The sequence below is a fragment of the Eumetopias jubatus genome, unplaced genomic scaffold (assembly GCF_037043125.1).
Source record: "Eumetopias jubatus isolate StellerSeaLion01/CBP00866 unplaced genomic scaffold, mEumJub1_p1.0 scaffold_1, whole genome shotgun sequence".
NCBI lineage: Eukaryota > Metazoa > Chordata > Mammalia > Carnivora > Otariidae > Eumetopias > Eumetopias jubatus.
Window position 1 is genome coordinate 196,558,941 of NW_028274807.1, and position 22,098 is coordinate 196,581,038.

General features: G+C 41.0%; 1 protein-coding gene and 1 pseudogene across 1 annotated transcript in view; both read left to right on the forward strand.

Annotated features, from left to right (window-relative positions):
- The window catches only part of DCP1A (decapping mRNA 1A), a 55,236-nt gene that overhangs the window by 22,949 nt on the left and 10,189 nt on the right, over window positions 1-22,098 (forward strand). Inside the window, exons 4-6 of the mRNA XM_028124487.2 lie at window positions 5,745-5,811; window positions 10,052-10,190; window positions 14,282-14,395. Coding sequence (XP_027980288.1) covers window positions 5,745-5,811; window positions 10,052-10,190; window positions 14,282-14,395 — 320 coding nt within the window. The remainder of the gene's footprint in view (window positions 1-5,744; window positions 5,812-10,051; window positions 10,191-14,281; window positions 14,396-22,098) is intronic.
- LOC114224980 (large ribosomal subunit protein uL16-like) lies at window positions 3,504-4,780 on the forward strand (annotated as a pseudogene).

Here is a 22,098-nt window from a genome sequence, read left to right on the forward strand (position 1 = left end):
TTTTCTCTGATTTTTAATAAGCCACTTAGACTTCTCATGAAAATGCATAATGAGACTTCTCATCCAAACAAGATGGCACAGACTTCTCTCTCCTTGCTCTCCCTGTTAAAATATAACTATAAAAACCCAGAAATAACACAAGAGACAATTAGGCGAACTCTGAAAGATAGAAAGAGGAAGACCCAGAACTGGCAAAACAACCCAGCAGGAGGGTCTTAAAACCCTCTCACCCAACAGAAGAAGGGGACCCAGGTCTGGTATTTGTTGACTTCCAGTCTAGCAACACAAGGCAGATCAGGTAGGCTCATTCCCCTCCTGGATCGAGTGGGAGTCCTTCCAGCAATATCAGGTGAGCCCAGAAAAACTGACAGGAAGGATTAGAAGCCCTACTGACAATAAGTGGCCACCCAGGGAGTGCTTTCCCTCCCTTCCATGAAGGGGAGGTGGAGGGGTAGAGGAGGAGTCATATCACCAACCTAGCCTGGGAAGCAGTCTTCATCTGTGAAGGTTAAAGGTTCCCTTCTCCAGGAGAGGCACACCAGGTGGCCTGCCAGGGGGAATTCCTCCCATCCTTTCAAGTGACTGGCTGAGAGCCTACTAAATTCTCACTTCAAGAAATTTTAAAAAGAAGAGCAAAGTAAGCTCAAAGCCTACAGAAGAAAGAATAAAAATGAGAGCAGAAGAAATCAATGATCTTGAAAATATGAAAACAGAAAAATTAATGAAGCAAAAAGCTAGGTTTTTTAAATTTTAAAAAAGGTCAATAAAATTGATAAACCTTTAGCAATACTAACAAAAATAAGAAGACTCAAAGTACCAGTATCAGGAATAGAATAGTGGATATCACTGTAGATTTTCCAGACATTAAAAGGATAATAATAATAAGCTAATGCTATGAACAACTTTACACTCAAACTTGATAACTTAGAAGAAATGGACCTTGAAAGCCCAAACTACAAAACTCAACCAAGATAAAATAGATGACATGAATAATCCTTTAGCCTTTGAAGAAATTAAATTAATAATTTAAAAGAAAAATCTCCAGGCCCAGATGGTTTTACTAGAAAATTTAAAGAATTAACAGTAATTTTACAGTTTCTTCCAGAAGACAGACAAGGAGGGAACAGTTGTCAACTGATTTTACAGAGCCAGTATTACTCTGATACCTAAACAAGATGAAGACCGTACAAAAAAAAAGAAAACCACAAAGCAATCTCTCTCATGAGCTAGGTAAAAAAAAGTCCTCAACCAAATAGCAAACCCAACAATATAGAGAAAAGAAATATAAATGATGCCCAAATGGGCTTTATTCCAGATCTGCAAAGCTGGTTCAGTTTTGAAAATCAATCAATTTAATCCATCATATCAACAGACTAACTATGAAATAGAAATATCACTAATCATATTTTATGGTTTTTGATGCAGGAAAAAAATCATATGTCCATTCTCAAGTTGGGAATAGAAGTAAACGATGTCATCTTAATAAAGAGCATCTACAACAGACTTACAGCCAACATTATATTTATAGTGAAAGAGTGAATGTTTTCCCTCTAAGATTGAGAACAAGGCAAGGATGTCCACAGTGTTGACTGTGACACAGCACTGAAAGTTCTAACCAATGCAGTAAGGCAAGAAAGAAAAATAGGCCTACATACTGGAATAGAAAGGGGAGAGAAAGAAATAATAAAAAATGTTATTCACAGATAAGAGGACTGTCTAGGTACAAATTTCTAGAACTAATAAAGAGTTTGGTATAAGGTATGAGGATACAAGATCAACACTCAAAATTATCAGTCACAAAAACTACCGTTTAGGGGTGCCTAGCTGGCTCAGTCAGAAGAGCATGTGACTCTTGATTTCGGAGTTGTGAGTTTGAGCTGCACATTGAGTGTAGAGATTAATTTAAAAAAAAAACAACTTTATTTTTAAAAATTTTTTTATTTTTTACCACTTATAATCCTTACAAAGAAAATTAAGTACTTAGGCATAAAGTTAACAAAACATGTACAAGGATCTGTGTGCTGAAGATTACAAAATACTAATGAAAGAAATAAAAAAACTAAATGGAAAGCTAGACTGTACTTGTGTATTGAAGGACTCCACATGGTACCAATTCACCTATTTCCAAAATGGCCTGTAGGTTTAAAGCACTTTCTATCAAAATACCAGCAAAGATTTTTGTAGGCATAAATAAACTTATTCTAAAATTTATATGCAAAGGCATAGGCCCTAGAAGCTAAAACAATTTGGAAAAGATGCATAAAGTGGGGAAATTATTCTACCCAATATTAAGGCCTATTATATAGCAGCAGTAGTCAAGACAGTGCGGCATTGGTGGAAGGATAAATGCATAAATAAATAGGATAAAATAAATCTGGAAGTAGACCCACCAAATATGCCCAACTGCTATTTGACAAAGGTGCAAAAGATGAGAGGAGAGCAGCGGCCCCTGGGTGGCACAGTTGGTTGAGCGGCCGACTCCTGGCTTCAGCTCAGGTCCTGATCTCAGGGTCGTGAGATTGAGCCCCCAGTCGGGCTCCAGGCTCAGCAAGGAGTCTGCTAAAGTTTCTCTTTCTCTAAAATAAATAAATCTTTAAAAAAAGAGAGAAGAGAGCATTTTCAACAATAATGCTGGAACAATTAGACCAAAAAAAGAAAGGACCTTAAACTAAATGTTTTTATACAAAAATTAACTCAAAATGAATCACTGATTGAAATGTAAATCTATAAACCCTTAGGAAAAATCATAGGAGAAAATTTTGGAACTAGGGGTCCATCAGCAAAAAATTCTTCAACTTGACACCAAAAGCATGATCCATAAAAGGAAAAATTGATAAATTGGACCTGTCAAAATTAAAAACTTTTGCTCTGGAAGGACCTTATTAAGAGGATGAAAAACGAACTACAGACAGGGAGAAAATATCTTCAGACCACATATCCAACAAAGGACTAGTATCTTGAATATATAAAGAACTGGTAAAATTCAATAGTAAAAAAATTAAGGGGCTCCTGGGTGGCACAGTCAGTTGGGCGTCAGACTCATGGTTTCAACTCAAGTAGTGGTCTCAGGGTCATGGAATTGAGCCTCACATCAGGCTCCGTGCGCAGCGCAGGGTCTACTTCAGATTCTCTCTCTCTCCTGCCCCTCCCACTCATGCTCTCTCGCTCCCTCTCTCAAGTAAATAAATATTTTTTTAAAAATCAATTAGAAGGGACAAAAGACATGAGCAGCCATTTGACTAAATAGGATATATGGATGACAAAGAAGCACATGAAAAGATGTTCAGCATTTTTAGCTGTTAGAGAGATATAAACTAAAACCACCATGAGATGCCACTCTACACCTATCAGAATGGAGGAAGTTAAAAATAGAACAACAAATGCTGGCAAGGTTGCAGAGAAACTGGATTGCTCATACATTGCTGGTAGGAATATAAACTAGCACAAACACTCTGAGGAACGGGTTAAGAGTTTCTTATTAAACTGAACATGCAACTACTATCATGCAGTAATTGTACTTTGGGGCATTTAGCCCAGAGAGGAAAATTTCTGTTCACACAAAAACCTTCGAATGAACATTTATAGCTGCTTTATTCATAATAGCAAAAAACTGGAAACACACCACATATCCTCAAATGGATAAATGGTTGAACAGGTACATCCATACCATGAAATATACTACTCAGCAAAAAAAAAAAAGGGGGGGGTGAGAGTAGGGGGAATGAACTATTGATGCGAGCAACAACTTGGATCAATATCCAGAGAATTATGTTGAGTCAGAAAAGTCAGTCTCAGAAAGTTGCATACTGTATAATTCCATTTATATTATATGACATTCTTGAAATACAATGTTAAAGAAATGGAGAACAGATTAGTGTGTTTGCTAGGGGGTCAGAGACAGGGGAGAGGGACCAAGGAAGGAGGGTGTGACAATAGAAGGGCACCAGGGATCTGTACGGTATCAATGTCAGAAGCCTGGCTATGATATTTTAACTTTACAGAATGTTACCATTGGAAGAAACAAATTAAAGGGCACACATTCTCTATGTTTTACAATTGTGTGTGAAGCTACAATTACTTCAAAAGTGAAAGTTTAGCTCTTTTCCTTTGGGGTGCCACCGAAGATCTGATGTCACCGTGGGCCAGCATGCGACCCAGTGTTACTCGTATTGTAAGAGCATGCCGTATCCAAAGTCTCACTTCTGCAGAGAAGTCCCTGCATCTTTGACCTGAGGCAGAAGAAGGCAAAAATGGATGAGTACCTACCATGTGGCCACATAGTATCAGATGAATATGTGCAGCTCTCCTCTGAAGCCCTGGAGGCTACCCATATTTGTGCCAACAAGTACATGGTGAAAAGCTGTAGCAAAGATGGTTTCACATCCGGGTGTGGCTCTGTCCCTTCCATGTCATCCATGTCAATAAGACTGTCAACTGTATCAGCTGTCCTGTGCTGGGGTTGACGGGCTCCAGACAGATAGGCAGAGTTCCTTTGGAAAGGCCCGGGGCACAGTGGCCAGGGTCCACATTGGCCAAATCATGTCCATCCTTACCAAATTGCAGAGCAAAGAGCGTGTGATAAAGGCCATACAAAGGGCCAAGTTCAAGTTCCCTGGCCATCGGAAGATCCACATTTCCAAGAAGTAGGGCTTTACTAAGTTTAATGCAGACGAATTTGAAGACGTGCTGGCTGAAAAGCAGCTCATCCCAGACTGCTGTGGGTCAGATACATCCCTGATAGAGTGGCCCCTTGGACAAATGGCAGGCTCTGCACTCATGAGAACCGGCACTGCCCCCTCCTTATTCATGCCCACCAACAAATCCTACTTCCTGTGTTTAAAAAAAAAAAAAGTTTAATTTAAAAAAAAGGCCTTATGATACCTGTACTTCCTGTACCAGTCATCATAAGTGTGAAGGGAGGTACAACCTGGGCCAGGCTGTGAGTGTCGTGGGTGCACATGGTAACAGTGAGCCCTAACTAGCCTTATGTTTATTTTGACTTATGTATTCAGTATTTCTACTCCACCTTATTCAAAAAGTATTTACAGTCATTTTTATGTATTTTTATCTTTAATAATAAGGTTCATATACCTATTTACCAAATATCTTGTGAGGGTTTTCTTAGTGTTGATCACACCATCCATGCTAGGAATGAAAAAGGAAAAGTAAGAAGCATGACAGACTGAGCCCAGCCCCAGCACCTCCGGTTCCTGTGCGCATAGTATTGGTCATGCACTAGGTCTGTCGCTGGAGCTACTAATTCCGTTCAGGCTTCAAGAGACTTGTAGAGGTTCTGTGCTGTGCTTGGTTAGCTGATGGGTGAACTTGGTTTTCAATGAGACACTTTTTTTTCACATTTTGCTATCCACTTGGAATGCATCTTACAATCAATGTTGATTCTTAATTTAACTGGCAGTGTTTTTCTTTTTAAGAAAAAGTTCTTTTTCTTTCTAATACATAAAATAATGGTGCTGCTTACACTTAGTGGCTCCTTAGGCTCAGTGAGATCTAGTAATCCTGTCTAAAAACAGACTTTTCAGTTTTCATCTGGATATTTTACTGATCCTAATTTTAATAATTTTATTAAACAGTTTAGGGGAGAGGCTTTTTTTTTCTTTAGAGGAACTCCTAACAATTTGAAGGTTTCATGGTAAATTCTGTGATATTCCATGGTAATGTAGTACTTACATATACACAAATATTGAAACCTCATTTCCCCTCTTTTTTCTCCTTTGTTTTTCAAGTGTCAATATACAGCATCTGGTTTTACGACAAGAATGACTGTCACCGCATAGCCAAACTCATGGCTGAGTAAGTATTTATATCATGACATAGATTCAATTACCGATACATGAGAGATGAAAAAATGACTTTCCCTCTTACTTCTCTGTTACTGAGTCTACTAACTCATTTATTTCTCCCCTGATTTCCTGCTTATTGTCAAAAATTTGTAAGAGGCAGAAAAGCTAGAATCGCCTGTAATCCTACTATTCCCATTGTTAGTGTTTTAGTCTGTTTCCTTCTAGTCTTTTTCTTTATTTGTACATTAGGTTGGGGTGATATGCTTAGGGCTGTCAAACTGCCTAACTCCAGAGGATACCATCGACACCCAGGGCACAGCCTTTCCACCACCTGCAGGGGCTTTACTAAGGGGCTTTTACTTCAGGCTCCCTACAGGTTTCTGCTCTTGACAAGTGATGCCGCGTTCAGTTGCTGATAGAGAACTCCTGCACATGCTTCCCTGAAGTGAACTTCATTTTGACACCGATTCTAGGTTTAGTAGTCCGCAGTTTACCACTGGGTTGTGTTCCAGTAAATGTTTTGTATGTCAGAATCTTAGAATTGGGAGAGTAATTTTATTGAATTAATGTTCTGAAGGGGGGTTCACTGTGCTTTCTTAGGTTAGCCTGTGGGAGCCACCTGGCTTACCTGTGCTGCTGGTCCAGATTTTAGGAGCCCGGGACACTGTGGTGCTGAAGGGGCCTGCGGTGCCACACAGCTCTGGGCAGAGCGTTACAGCGGGCAGTGTGTTCTGGCTCGCCTGTGTTTCCCTTGCACAGTTTTTGCCTGAATCTCCTCAGAGATGTGGAGCCCCCTCTGTCAAATCAAAATTCCCTTTGCTCTCCTGCAAGGTTCTTATCTGCATCTTTGGAAGAAAACAGTCCTCATTTTTTAAGAAACAGGCCAATTTTACACTAATTTCTGTAAATGTGTAGTAAATAATTAACCCCCAAACCTCAGTTCCAAGTATATTTGCATTTTAAAAGAAGCACACATGGCTAAGGCGACGTTTTAATCCACGACCGCTCACATGTCCTGATGCGATGTTTGTCAGCCTCCTGCTTTATTTGCTTTGGCTGTGAGCTCACAGGGGAGGCCATGTTTATTACTGTGGGCACACACCCCTGCAGACAGTGTTCCAAATGAACTTGGATCATTCAGGCTTGAAGAACCACACTTTTGTTTTTATAACACCTTTTCTCTGGAAATTAATTAATTAAAACTGCTTTTTTATAAAGCCATTTGCTATGTGATGACTACTTTTTTGTAGTTTTGAAAGTTACAGCAAAGGCACTTCCCTAATTACTTAGAAGACACCGATTTGCTGATTCTTGGTTATCCTGAAATCCAGAATATTTTCCTTAAATATCCAAACTTTGGGATATATTAATATATAGACTTTCTCCTGCAGATTGCAAGCTTTTGGGCCCCAAGTGAGAAATTTGTCTCTTTTAGCTTTAATAGCTACTTACAGGAAACCATTTTGAGCTTTTTTCTAAACTGTCAGGGCCAGCGGTACCCCTCATATAAGACTTCAGATGGTAAATGAGGCCAAAGACTGAAGGCCTATCTGAAGATAGTGTATGGAACCCAAAAATAGGGTGAGGAAGTAGAAACAGAAAGCAGAAGGGAAGAGAAGAGTTTTCAGGTTCTTTCATGAGAAATGCCCAAAAGAAGCACATTTGCTTACACTTTCAGCTGGTTTTACTAGAAGCAGAGGAGGTACTGAGAGTGATTAGAGAGTGCCCTCATGAAACTGTTGATAATGAGTTTTAAGTGTCTGGACTATTTGTGGCCGAAGAGAATACCTTATATGTTAACATTAACTTTGTGATAAATGGTGTTCTGGTCACCAAAGATAAAAAAAGACCACTTTATCTTTCCTTGCTCTGACTTTGCCTGTGTACAGCTTCTATTTGCCACATATTTCAGAATATCATCTCTGCTAGCCAGAAATACAGGTAAAATTCTTTCTGGCATATTGTGTGTCTCAATAACTGTGCCTGTCAGTGCCCATCCTGTTAAATCACTGTTTCAACAGCTGCAATATAATAAAAATTCTCCAAGTAAAGAACTTGATTTATTCCAAAAGATGTTTATAAAAACTGAGAAGCTGTGTGGGAGAGCAAGCAGATTTCTAGACCTGTACATACCCGAATTTGGAAATCCTCTTTGGCCAGTGGCAAAGTTGAAAATCCACTAAACTTGGGAAATGCTGACTCTCCTAAAGAGAAAATCCACTCTGCCGGAAACTTTTCTTAACAATAAACACTTGTTTAAATGGTTGCCTATATAGACTAGGAACTTTGGAGAACTCATGGAAGTGAGCTTTATTCTGATTTTACAGATAGGCTTGGGGCATATTTGAGAGGAGGGTGAGAGGCAAGGGCATTCCTCACAGAGTTTGGGTTGGAAGAGGCCTTACAGAGTCCAAGCATCATTCCTGTCCCTTCCATGCCACCTGGACAGCTTCTGCTTGCAGCAGTGGTGAGCTTTGTAAGGTGGCCTGTTCCACCGGTGAGCAGTGGTGACTACTAGAAATGTGCTTCTCTTTGGGGGTGCCTGGCTGGCTCAGTCAGTAAAGCATGTGGCTCTCAATCTCAGGGTCAGGAGTTCAGGCCCCATTTGGGCATAAAGCTTACTTTAAAAAAAAAAAAAAACAAAAGAAAGAAAAGAAATGTTCTTCTTTTAAATCAAAATTACAGATCCAGTCTGGGTCGGGGAGAGCGGAATACCAGCCTGGGCAAGCCAGGCAGCATGGCAGGAGGTAGGAGAAATAGGCTGCGTGACCAGAGTCCTCAGTAAAGGTGGATTCAGGCTGGTGCAGCCTGTAACTTGAGTGTAAATACAAGTCACTTGAAAGAGCATTCTTTTTTTCTCATTATTAAAGGAGCACCTGTTAATTATGGAAAATGAAGGAAAATGAAATCGCTTGTGACCCACTGTCAAGAAATAACCAGTATGTCTCTCCAGTCTTTTTCCTTTGCAACAGGCGTCACAGCTGTGACAGTACAATCTTTCTTTCCCACTATGGATATAAGAGAAGCAATATTGATTCTAATTGGTCTCATCCTCATATCACACATCAGTCTTCTTTCACTCTCCTGTAAAGTCCATGATTGTACATTGATTTTAGAAATAATCATCCCAGGGGCGCCCGGGTGGCTCAGTCAGTTAAGCGTCTGACTCTTGGTTTCAGCTTAGGTCATGATCTCAGGCTCCTGGGATCAAGCCCTGTGCTGGGCTCCACGCTCAGCAGGGTGTCTGCCTGAGATTCTCTCTCTCCCTCTGCCCCTCCCCCTGCTCACTTTCTCTCTAGAATAAATAAATCTTAAAAAAAAAAAACTAGATGCAGTTAAGCATCTGCCTTCAGCTCACATCATGATCCCAGGGTCATAGGATTGAACCCCGCATCAGGCTCCTGCTCAGCAGGGAGCCTGCTTCTCCCCCTCCTTCTGTAGCTCCCCCTGCTTGTGCTCTCTTGCTCTCTCTGTCAAATAAATAAAATCTTAAAACAAACAAACAAACAAACTCGAGGCACCTGGGTGGCTCAGTCGTTAAGCGTCTGCCTTCGGCTCGGGTCATGATCCCAGGGTCCTGGGATCGAGCCCCTCATTGGGCTCCCTGCTCTACGGGAAGTCTGCTTCTCCTTCCCCCGCTCCCCCTGCTGGTGTTCCCTCTCTCGCTGTGTCTCCCTGTCAAATAAATAAATAAAATCTTTTAAAAAAGAGCCTTGCCACAATGACCCTGACCTCAGCCACCCACTCAGTGATTTCTAAGGAGAGAATAAGGGAAACCTTGGAAGATTCCCTGAGACCTCTCTTCCCAAGAAGGTTCTCTCCCCCCGCACTAGTCTGGTGTTGGTACAAACTGCACAGTAGGTTGCTCAGCTATGCAGCCTGCCTTTGTCTTGCCGGCCACATCCATTTGAAAATGTACTTTACCTGGTAGTTTGACTGAGTCTGAGATACTTCAAAAAAGAGAAAGAAATAATTTAGTCATTTTAACTTACCTGCTCCCACCAACTCTAGAAAAGAATTCTGTACTTCTGTCCTAACAGCCACCATCAGTCGGCATTGCTGTGCATGAGCTGGTGAAGTGGTTAGTCATGTATTCCCGGGATGAGGTGACCGAGGCCCCGTGTTCATATTGGGAGGCCGGTGTACCCTATGACATTCTTCCCGTATCTGCAGAAGATGAGCACCAGGAGGGTTCATGCATCAGGTTATGTCTAAAGAAGTCTTTCTGAAACCTGGTTCTCTTCCACTAGTGTTGTAGAAGAGGAGACACGGCGGTCCCAGCAAGCGGCTCGGGACAAGCAGAGTCCCAGCCAGGCCAACGGCTGCAGTGACCACAGGCCCATTGACATCCTGGAGATGCTAAGCAGAGCCAAGGATGAATATGAGAGGGTGAGATGCTGACTGGGAGGACGGAGAGGGGAGGAGGAGGCCTGCAGGGGGTTCATGTGCTGGGGAAGTTACCTCAAGGCCAGTAGAGATAATTAGTCCGAAAAGAAAGTATGTCTTACTGTTTTTAGCCTAAAAGACAGGGAAAGAAATTTGCTTATCTCAGAGTCCTTGACTTGGCATGAAAATTTAGAATGCTATTTTTCTGTTCTTGTAAAATTACTATGGGAGAAAGTGGTTTCAGGGTACAGAAGGTAGCCTGCAGCAGGTAGTTCCAAAAAAGCTTCTTGCCTGTTGTTCACCCCTGCAGTCTCTGCTAGGGCTTAGGAATTTATGTAGTCCGATCATTTGTACCCGCTAATATTAAAGGGTATATTTATGGTCTGTAATTGATGGTAGGTTCACAGCCTTTAATTTGGATTTTACCCACATGTGAAGCTTTTCCAGAATTCTTTTCTTTTTCTTTTTTGTGTGTTAGTTTAAAAGTTAAATGATAATATTTTCTCCCCAAGGTTGAATAAAATGGAAGTTGTAGGGCATTTGTTAATTTATTTAATACACACTTATGAACTGTCCACTGTGTGTCAAGCAGTGGACATTTCCTCAGTGATCATCAAACCGTGTGGCTTTGAAACTGTCCTGGCTTTTCACCTGACATGGGCACTTCAGAGCCCTATACTTCTAGGAGCAAGACCAAAGGTTCCCACTGCTGCACTTTGTTTTAGTGGAATTGTAATTGTCACCTTACTCTTTGCTCATATTTGATTAAGTACTTTCTTTCATTTTCTGTGTAATCCTCACCTCACCAAAAATTTAAGGAACAAGGTATGAAAAGCACTCTCTGATGTGTTTCCCAAACAGTTCTACTCTGTCACTAGCCTCTGCATGGTTAGCAAGTGATCCTTAAGGAAAAGTTCCAGTTGGTCACGTGAGTTAAGGAAACATTGTTTATGGGGCTCCTCCTCCCCCATCCTCCTAGGGCTTTGCAATGCTCAAGACTCTGAGAGGCCCTATATAATAAATTCCCAAATTGATTTAACCACAGGACCATTTTTCACATATTCCCCTTTAGCATCTCAAGAGTCTAGAGTTTAGGAAACAAACTTTGTAAACAGTGCTCTGGAAGGTAGTTTCCTCTAACAAAGGAAGTCATATTTAGACACCAAGGAGGTCCCACCCAGGGTAGAGAAGTATACATTAGAGTCCAGGAGAAGTTTCAAATTATACCAAATTCCTCAGTGTCTCATTGAGAATTAGGAGGAATTTCTGGATCTGTGAAAATTAATATAGGAAAAGCAGTCATCTCTATAGTAGATTCATTGATATTTAGGAAACTGGATGAGAATAAATTTTAAGAATCATTTTTTGTACTTTTAGACATTCCCCCAGACCCCCTCATATCTTAATGAGATCTGGATTATCTACATAGGTGCCTTGTTCAGTTTTTATAGAGGCCTTTCTGTGTTCTGATAACAGGTAACTAATAAACCCAGGGCTCTGCCACATATGCCTAGTGATGACTAGATCATGGTGGTGCCACATGGGACAGAAAGTGTAGGGGCAGTACACCAGAGCTGGCGCTCTGGGAGGTGGCCCGCTTACTCCTCAGGCTAAGTAGCGAGTGGCTGCAAAATGAAAGCAGGAACTGAAGCTTAGTTTTTGTACACAAAGCTATAAAGGAGCTTTAGGTCAAGCAGCAATCTGAAAATCTGACCTGATTTCTATTTAATGCATTGTGAAAGTAAGAATATGGAGAGCACAGTAAATAACTGTTGTAAAGAAAATGTTCCCAGTGGTGTGGAACAAAGAAAATGATGTCTAGAACTAAAACATTAGGGAACTTAGTAAAATCTTTGGTACTTACTTTATAATGTGTTCTTTCTGTTTTTGAAAACTATCTGTAAACAGGCGGAGCTTCCTGAAAGAACAGTTTTGTTTCTTGTCTGCACTTGCCTGTCATCTAACCAAATGGGGTTGGTATTAGCAGTGACCCATGAATTCATATCTCAGTGTTTGCGTGGGTGCTCTCAGCTGCCGCATGGTTCCAGTTGGCTCCTTTGTTTATCTTTAGGTAGATACTTAGATTGACAGAGTCAAGGGCAGGGGTACAAACCACACCTCAGCAGTGGGATGTACTCCCAACCCTAAATCTCCCCCGTCCACTGTGTGTCATATAATGAATGAAATTCCAGACTTTGGGGTGCAGGATTTATAATGGAGACTGCTTGGAAATAAGAACTGCCTATATAAACATTTTCTCCCTGAGTCCTATAGTTTGTTTTAGCCAGCGTACCTTTTTTAATGTAAAGAAAGATAGCTAAACCCGCAGTCCTTTACAGTTGCTCCTTGCTGAGTTACTTCTAGTCACAGGATATAATCCTGGATTTTTGTAGTATTTTATATTTAAAGATTAGAGTAGAAGAAAAAGACACATAATCCCACCACCTAGAAATGGTCACTGTTAATACTTCACTATGTATCCTTCCAAAAATATGTATAAATATGTCCCAGTGTGTGTGGTACATTTCTCTACACTAGTTTTATTAACTAGTTTTAAAAGTCACTTTTATTAACTCTTTTATAACCAGTTTTTTCCAAAGAGCAATATCTTTATGACAGTGGGCTGTTCATCTCATAGGGAGTCCCTGTGAGATTTCTTTTGGTAGAATGAAAAGTCTTTGAAAAAGAGAACAGTGATATTAATAGCTGCATATTTTTCCTTCCGTGCCTTACATAAACAGTACGCTGTTTTTTTCTGATTCTCTTAAGAATTCAGAAATATATCCTGTAGCTAAGTTTTCACATTCAGTATTTTCTCTTAAGATAAATTACTTGAAATAGAATTGGTAGATCAAAGGATTTTGATATTTCTAAGGTTTTTACCAACTATTGTAAAATTACCCTTAGGAAAGTTTGTGATTGTTCACTTCCCCCAGTCCATACAAATAAATACTAGAGTGTCATCAACAAACAAACTCAAATGAAACCTTCCAAGAACAGACCTACACATGTATAAAAAAATGTCTGAAGTTCTAGAGACCTTTTAAAGCATAACCCATCCTGTAGCTCACGTTGAGTTAAGTACAGGAGACTCAACTACCCCCAAAACCACATGGGCCACGGGAGTGCATGCAGTGGGTCAGGGTGGACCCGATGAGGACAGAGCCTGGCCCTGCATCAGAGGGTCACTTGCAGCTCAGCTCCAGTTGTTGTTGCCAAGGTATCCAGCTTCTCTCTGAAAATAACAAGCTGGGATTTTTATGTGCAAACTCTCAATTTTTAAAATGTTTCTGAACATTTTATACCTTCTGTTCTAGGAACTTGTGAACAGTGTTTTGAGCTTTTCTCTAATACAGTTTAATTCCAGGCACTCTCCATAATGTGTTAATATAGGTTGATGGGGGTATTGCATAAAGAGGTGGAAAGTAAGATATTTCATAAGCAGGTAAAATAGTTGAGGGGGGTTAAGAGGTACAGACTGCCAGTTAGAAAGCGAGTGAGTCACAGGGATGAACAGTACCGCACAGGGAATATAGTCAGTAATGTTGTAGTGACTGTCTGCTGGCCACACTTACCCTCGTAGGCACCATGTGATGTGGAGAATTGTCTAATGCTTCAGGAGTTTTCAGGTGTTTTCAAAAAGATATTTCGTAGACTTCCCCAGGCTCTTTCACCTCTATGTAAATGGGTAACCCTGAGTAAAAGGTGTTTTGAAATAAGGATTAAGTCATTTGCATAGAAAAAATGCCTCTTTGCCATTCTTTTAACATTGGAGTGCCTAACACTGTGCTAAAAAAAAAAAAAAAAACCCTAAAAAAAGATCACTAGATGGTAATGGGATTATAAATTTTAGAAATCTAAAGTTATATTTGGGCTATCTGATCCAGCATCTAGTGAGCATTATCCATGTCAAAACAGACACCACAAACAGTTCAGAACGCTCAGGAGACCAGATTTAAAAAAAAAAAAAAAAAAAAGCCCCAACTTCAGTCCAGGGACGTGTTAATTTTGATAGCATAGTACATATGATGTTTTGCTAACCAAATAATAGTCAGCAAACTTTTCACATGATGTACTTTTCCTTTTAATTTCAGAATCAGATGGGCGACTCCAATATCTCCAGCCCTGGGTTACAGCCAAGTACTCAGCTCTCCAATCTGGGAAGCACCGAGACTCTAGAAGAGATGCCATCGGGGTCACAAGATAAGGTCTGTACAGCTAAAGCTCTAGCTTTGTCCAGGGTAACAGAACACAGAGTAGTATTTTGTAAAGATATTAATGCAGTACAGATATGATGTTATTTATCTGTCAGGGTGCATACAGGCAGCAACATGCTAACATCCACTCTTGTCATTTGCCCTGTCTTTCCATCTAGATTTTGCAGGAGCCTCCACTTTGGTTTTAGAGCTTTTGCCCTTGCCACCCCCTTACCTCTTCACCCAGCAGCTGGAGTAATCCTGATTCAACATAAGTTAGATCATGGCGTTCCTCTGCTTAAAATGTTCCAGTGGTGCCCCCTCTCACTCGAATCAAAGCCAAGGAGGCCATGCCAGTGGCCCACCAGGCCTGACCTGCTCTGGTTCGCTGCCCCCTGCCTCATCTTTTCTCTCCCTGCCTTGCTCACTTGGCCCCAGCCTCGTTGGCTCTTCTGCCTTTCCACAAATGTGCCAGACTTACCTCTGCCTCAGGACAGGCCTTTACACTTGCTGTTCCCTTTGTGTGGAATACTTTCCTCCCAGATAGTGTTTTCTTTATTACTTCTTTCAAGTCTCGAGGGTCCTCCATACAGATGAGGCCTTGTCTGGTCACCCTGTTTTAAGTAACAATCCTTCCTTACCCCTGTCCTGCTCTGTCTTATTTTCTCCCTACAGCTTCACCAGCCAACATGGTTTATGATTTTTTACTAGGCTTACTGTGTCTCCTCTCCCCCTAAGTGTAAGCTCCATAGGGACAGGCAGTTTTATCTGCCTTGTTCATTGCCGTATTCTCAGCACCTAGCATCTGTAAATATTTGTTGACTGAATTAGATTTCTTTGTAGCCGATGGCTTAATAAATGAACAGATACCAAGTATAAAACCCATAGTTTTTTAACTAATCTTTTTACTTTGAGATAATTATAGATAAACATGCAATTACAAAAAAATAATACAGAAAGATCCCACGTACCCTTTGTCCATTTCTCCACTGATTACAACTTGCAAAATAAAGTACAATATCACAACCAGGATATTGACAAAATCTACCCATGTGGTCCACATTTCCTCAGTTGTATTCACATTCATTTCTGTGTGTATGTGCAGGTATGTATCTCTGTGCGATTTTATGTCCTGTATAGCTCTGTGTATCCACCCCCACGGTCAAGATAACGAAGACTGATATCAACACAAGGGTTCTTCATGTTGCCTTTGTATTGTCACACTGACTCCCCTGTCACACCTTCCTGTCTTTCCCCTCCTCCCATCCCTAACCCTGGCAGCCACTAATCTGTCCCCCATTCTATAATGTCATTTCAAGAAAGTTACGTAAATGGAATTATATAATATATAACCTTTTGGGAGTGTCTTTCTTCACTCAGCATGATGCCTGGAGATGTCATTGAAATTATTGGGTTTATCAGTAGTGTGTTCTCTTTGGTCTCTTTTATTCTGCTGCCCAGTCAAGTAGGAGTACCAAGATTTGTTTAACCATCTCTAACCATTTGCCTGTTGACAGAACACCTGGGTTGTTTTCAGTTTTTAGCTATTACAAGTAAAGCTTTTGTGAACATTTGTGCATAGGTTTTTGTACACAGATTTCCATTTCTCTGGGATAAATGCTAAGTCATGCAAATGTTGGGTCACTTGGTAATTCCATGTTTTAGTTTATTAAGAAACTGCTATAGAGTTTTCCAAAGAGGATATACCATTAACATTCCCATCAGCAATGTATCCATAATGTTTTTAAGTATTTAGGTGATAGCCAGATTTTGTATACTGCGTTCCCATGCTCCATTTTTACCATATTTGCATTTAGAGGCCTGGAGGTCAAGCGTATATTAAGAGTGGTGCTATGTAAAATGTAATTTTTACAAAATAAATGTTGAGGGAGAGAAGGAACAGCATCCCTGTGTTCCTTCTTATCTGGTGTATCAGCCCCAAGTGTTCAGTGGGCCAATCACATCCCCTTTCTGATTCATGAGTCACTTCCCCTTTCCTTTCTGAATCCTGGAGTTAAGGATTCTTGTACTGCCTAACTCCTGGGGCGATTGTGAGAACCAAATGAAGGAACAGACCCAAGACCCAGAGAACCGTTTAGAACACAGACCTTGGGATAGAAGAGGTTTCCTATTACAAACCCATATTGCAATCAAAACTAGGCTCAGGGCATCAGTGCCTGCTTTCTGAAAAGACCAACAAGAAAGTCCCCAGCACCACGCCCATTATTCCGAGTCTGGCCTCCCTCAGCACCGCCGCAGAGCAGCCTCACCTCTCGAGAGCACGATAGGTGGCAGGCCGCGTACTGCTTGGGTAAATGGGTACTGGAGTGGGTTGGGCAATGCCTGTTGCCACGGCCAGGGGAAAGGAAGAAAGGCAAGGAAGAAATGATAACTGGGCAGAGATTTCCAGGTAATTGAAAACAGGCAAAATACTCTTAATGCTTTGTTTCTTAAGTTCCATGACATCTGGTGTTAACATCATTTTTATTGTACAGAAAATAGCTCTTCACACAATAACAGATTATATAAGCATGAGATGAAGGTAGCATCAATATCATTCTTGTATGTGTGTGAAAACAGAGACCCAGGGTAATTCTGTAAAAATCCGAGCATTTTCTTACTGGGGTGTAATTAACACTGTAACTACCACCCAGATCAAGAGATACAAAATTTCCACCATCTTAAACTCAATAAAAACTGAGTTCATTTGTCACAAATAGGGCAACTGCAACAAAAAGGAAAAGAAATCTTAATCATTAAGTTTAAAGACAATTATTTTTATGTACAGATTCCATCGTATTATACATTAAAGACTTTGTATCATAAGCTTTCAAGCCAAGTTAATAACAGATGGTGGGGACAGGGGTGGAGAAATTGACCCAGAAGAATGCCTTAGGAGCCATAAAACAGTGTCCATTGAAACATGAAGGGTGTGATGAGCTGTGCATGCTTGGCCTTTCAGCAGAAGTGCCAGTGATGGATCTGTGCACGCACAGTATTGAAGTGGGCACAGGGAGAATTAGACCCTCTAACGAGCAGAGTGTTGATGTTTGTTACTCCTTCATTCGCACATCCTTCTGAAAGTCCATTTTATAGGCCACGGTGACAGAATTTTGTAGAATATTGGGATCTGGATATTGTCAGAAGCCCTGTGATTGACTAAAATTAGCTTAAATCCATAATCAGCCCCTATGCACAGATAGTACACTTGTTTGGCAACACTGCCATCTGGTGCTGAGGAGCGAGTAATGCTGTCAGGTCTTCATAGTATTAAATCCCATTTCAGTGTCATAATTCACTTGCTAAAATTCCCTTGGGACTATTTCCCTAGTATGTGGTTTGTTGTGGGGTTTTTTTGTTTTTGTTCCTGAGGTTAAGAATAATACATAGGGGCGCCTGGGTGGCTCAGTGGTTAAGTGTCTGACTTTGGCTCAGGTCATGATCTCGGGGTCCTGGGATTGAGCCCCATGTTGGGCTCCCTGTTCAGCAGGGAGTCTTCTCCCTCTCCCCTTCCCCTGCTCATATTCTCTCTCTGCCTCTCAAATAAATAAATAAATTCTTAAAGAAAAGAAAAGAAGAATACATAGCTCCTGGTGTGCCCGGTACACTGACCAGGTAGGAAATCTGACATGGACACCATAGATCCAGACCGAAAGAGGAAATTCCCTAAGTGGCAAGAGCTGTGGGGTGAAGAAGGAGCAGTGTGAAGCCTGATAGAGTGTACTAGCATTTTGTTGTGCACCATACATACTGTTGCTCCCTGAATTCCATTCCACAAGGGGAATGGTGAGACTAACACTTGATGTAAGTGGGGCATTGCAAAACATAGAATTCAGACATGAAGGAAGAATAAATTCACCTTTTCTATGGATGAGAGGAGATGAATCCATGAATAAATAAGGCCAACTACTAGAGCAGTGTGGCATTTTTTCTTGTGGGGAGAGAGGGGAGAGAGGGTCCTCTCAAATGCAGAGACTAAAGCTTTTATGTGGAGAAGCACACTCTGCTCACTTCCCTCTTGTGACTGATTTAGCCAGTTATACATATTTCCAAAAGTGGGTACATTTTGATCTATAGCTGCCTCTTGATTATTCAAGCCATAGATGTACCTGTTTTCCAGAAGCCATTATCACCATCCAGTTGATTAGGTAACCTAGAATATATTTACTTGATTAGGTAACCTAGAATATATCTACTTGACACGTCAGTACAGGGGCATAATGGTTAAGAATGTGGACTTACCATTAGGACTAGGTTGAGTCTGGTTCTGTTATACTTGAGTGTCATCTACAAGATGGCAGTGATAATAATATGGCCCCCACTGATTAATAAAGTAATGCATATGAGGTGCTTAGCACAGGGCCTCCCATATGGTAAGTGTTCTGTCTCTGGTCACTCTGCTTGCCATCGTAACTTCATTTATCCCTTCTTATGTGAGATTCCCCTGAAACCCTAATGCCTTACCACGCATCCTATTCCAGAGAAAGTCTGAGAATATTTCTGGCTTGGTAGAAGTTGTAGGGAGGCCCTATGGAGAAATCTGGAAACTTTCTGCTGCTTTTGCAGTCAGGGTTCAGGGCTCTACCATATGGATTCATTTTTCAATGTGAAGTCAATTTTAAACCATTAGAAATAGCCTTTTTTTAAGTGTAAAAACATTTCAAGCGTACACGTAGGTAATTTTAATTGTTCAAAAGTCGATTTATGTTCCACTGGGCAGGTAAAAATCGCTACTTGAATCATTGCCATTTTCTGAAGCCTAAGGTATATTTCATATTGAATTTTCTCCATGTCCCGTTGTTTACTTTTTTTTTTTTTTTTTTTGAGGGAGCGAGAGCACGCATGTGTGCTTAAGCAGAGAATGGGGGGAATTGAAGGGCAGAGGGAGAGGGAGAATCCCAAGCAGGCTCCACACTCAGCACGGAGCCCAATTCGGGGCTCTGGATCCCACTACCCCAAGTTCACAACCTGAGCCAAAATCAAAAGTCGGACATTTAACCGACTGAGCCACTCAGGTGCCCCCATCCTTTTCTTAAAACATAAAAATATTTGTATTCTTACCTGGGAAAGACTCAAGTTTCTGCAAGATAGACTCAATATGGTCCATATTTTTCAAAGTATGTCTATCCAAACGTTTTTTGTGTGTATATACATCTATATGAATAGAATGCGGTGGTAAAGATCTACATAATTTATATTAATGAATAACAGCATAGTTTTCAGACAATCTTGACCATTTTTTCTAAACATAATGTGAAAAGAGTTAACCCAACTCAAAAATGGGCAAAGGACTTGAATAGTCATCTTCTCAAATAAGATCTAGAAATGGCAGAATGTGGAGAAACGAGAACCCTCTTGCATCACTGGTGGGAATGTAAAGTGGTGCAGCAGCAGCTTTGGAAAACAGTCTGGCAGTTCCTCAAAAAGTTAAACATGGGATTACCATATGACCCAGCTTCCTGGGTGTATACCCAAAAGAATTGAAAACAAGGATGAAGACAAATACTTTTACACTAATATTCACAGCAGCATTATTCACAATAGCCAAAAGGTGGGAACAACCCAAGTGTCAATCCTCAGATGAATGGATAAACAAGATGTGGGGTGTGCACATGATGGAGTACTAGTCAGCGTTTGTAAAAGGAGGGAGACTCTGACACCTGCTGTAGCACTGATGAACCTCAAGGACATGATGCTGGGCGAAGGAAGCCAGTCACAAAAGGACAAATATGATATGATTGCACTTGCATGGGGTGACTAGAATAGGCAGATTCATTGGAACGGAAAGTCGAATGGAGATTACCAAGGTTGTGGGTAAGGGAAAGAACATGGTGGTTAACACAGCATTGTGAGTGTCCTGAATGCCGCTGAGTTCTACACTTCCATGTGGTTACAGTGCTAAATTTTGGTACATATGTTTTACCATAACCTTTTTTTTTTTAAGATGTATTTATTTGAGAGAATGGGGGGAGGGGCAGAGGGTGAGAGAGAATCTTAAGCAGACTCTCTGCTGAGTGCAGAGCCTGACAGAGAGCTCTGTCTCACAACCCTGAAATCCTAACCCAAGCCAAAATCAAGAGTTGGACTCTTAACTGACTGAGCCACCTAGGCACCCCTACCATAACTTCTAGAACTTTGTGCTCATCAGTAGACCTTCATGATGGCCAGAGATCCAGAAGTGAATAAATCATAGTGTTCTACTGGGGAGATGAAACCCATGCATATTACTCTAGTTATGTGGCCTGGACAGAGAAGAAGTTTGTCCCAAATAAGAATTCACTGTCTATTTTGAGTTACACTGAATGGATTTGAAATGTTAAACAACTGTGTCTTCAAAGACTCTTTGCATCAGGGAATGACAGGGTGATTTATAATACCTCAGCCTTGATAGCCCATCAGGTGATACTGTGTTATTATTTTACATTATGGGGCTATGATATTCCGGAAGGATTTGATGAAATTTTTTTTAAAGACTTTTTTTAAAGACTTTGACATAGAGAGCACAAGTAGGGGGAGGGGCAGGCAAGCAGAGGGAGAGGGAGAAGCAGGCTCCCGCTGAGCAAGGAGCCCGATGTGGGACTCGATCCCAGGACCCTGGGATCATGACCTGAGCCAGAGGCAGCCGCTTAACCGACTGAGCCACCCAGGTGTCCCGGATTTGATGAATTTTTAATATCCCAACATATTATTTGATGTTTCCTAGAACATATGCAAACAGCTTTATCATGATTGCTGTTAAGACTATATGGTGTTCATATAATGATGGTAACAGCCAACTTACACTTATTGAATGCTTATTGGGCACCAGACATCATGTTGAGAATTTCATTTTCACAGCAGCTCTGTGAGGTAATTGCCACAATTGTCCCCATTTTTCAGATAAGGGCACTCAATAGAGAGACTGTCATTTCCCCAATTAACAGCTGGGAATTGAACCTAGGTATCTTTGACTTCAGATCCAAAACTCTACAACTTTTTCAGAGGTAAAAACATAAAGAAATTAAACCATATACATTCTTCTGCACTTTTTTACCATCACAGTTTATAATAGAGTTTAGTGCCGCCTTGTATTTGAAGCAAGATCCTGACTCCGGAAAATCCCTTCAGGTGCTAGGAAGTGTTGTGACAAGGTAGTCTTACTAGTCTCACTAAGCATTGTTAATGGGGGGGGGTCTGAATCTGCCATTTAAGAATTCCTTTACTTAAATAAAGCCTCTTGTCACATTAACTTGCCAAGATATATTACATTAATTCTCTATTGAATATTTTCTAAGAAGAAATGGTTTGGTATGAAACGATTTTTTACTAGAGGAGGCTTCCGCCTCTTCCCCACTGTTAACTTTGCCCCACCTAAGTTCTCCTCAGCCCCACCAGCCCCACTGGCCCCACTTACCCAGCAGGTGATGCGAGAGAGACTACACAGGGGCACTCCCTTACCTTTCCATCCCTCACAAGTAAGCTCCTCTGCATCCTCAGTCCTGGGTGCTGGCCTTCTTTCTCCACCCCGCTCATCCCAGCACAGTACCTAGGGCACCTGCTAAACCCCATACAGGTGTCCCCACCCCCCCACCCTTTTCAAAAGTTCGCATGTAGCCCCTTTTGTTTTTAGGGAAGACCTGTATCAGTACCTATCTTGCTGACCGAAAGAAATCCAAAGAGGATTTTTGCTTTTATGAAAAAAGGTAAAAAGCAAAAATAGCATTTGGCGTTTGTGT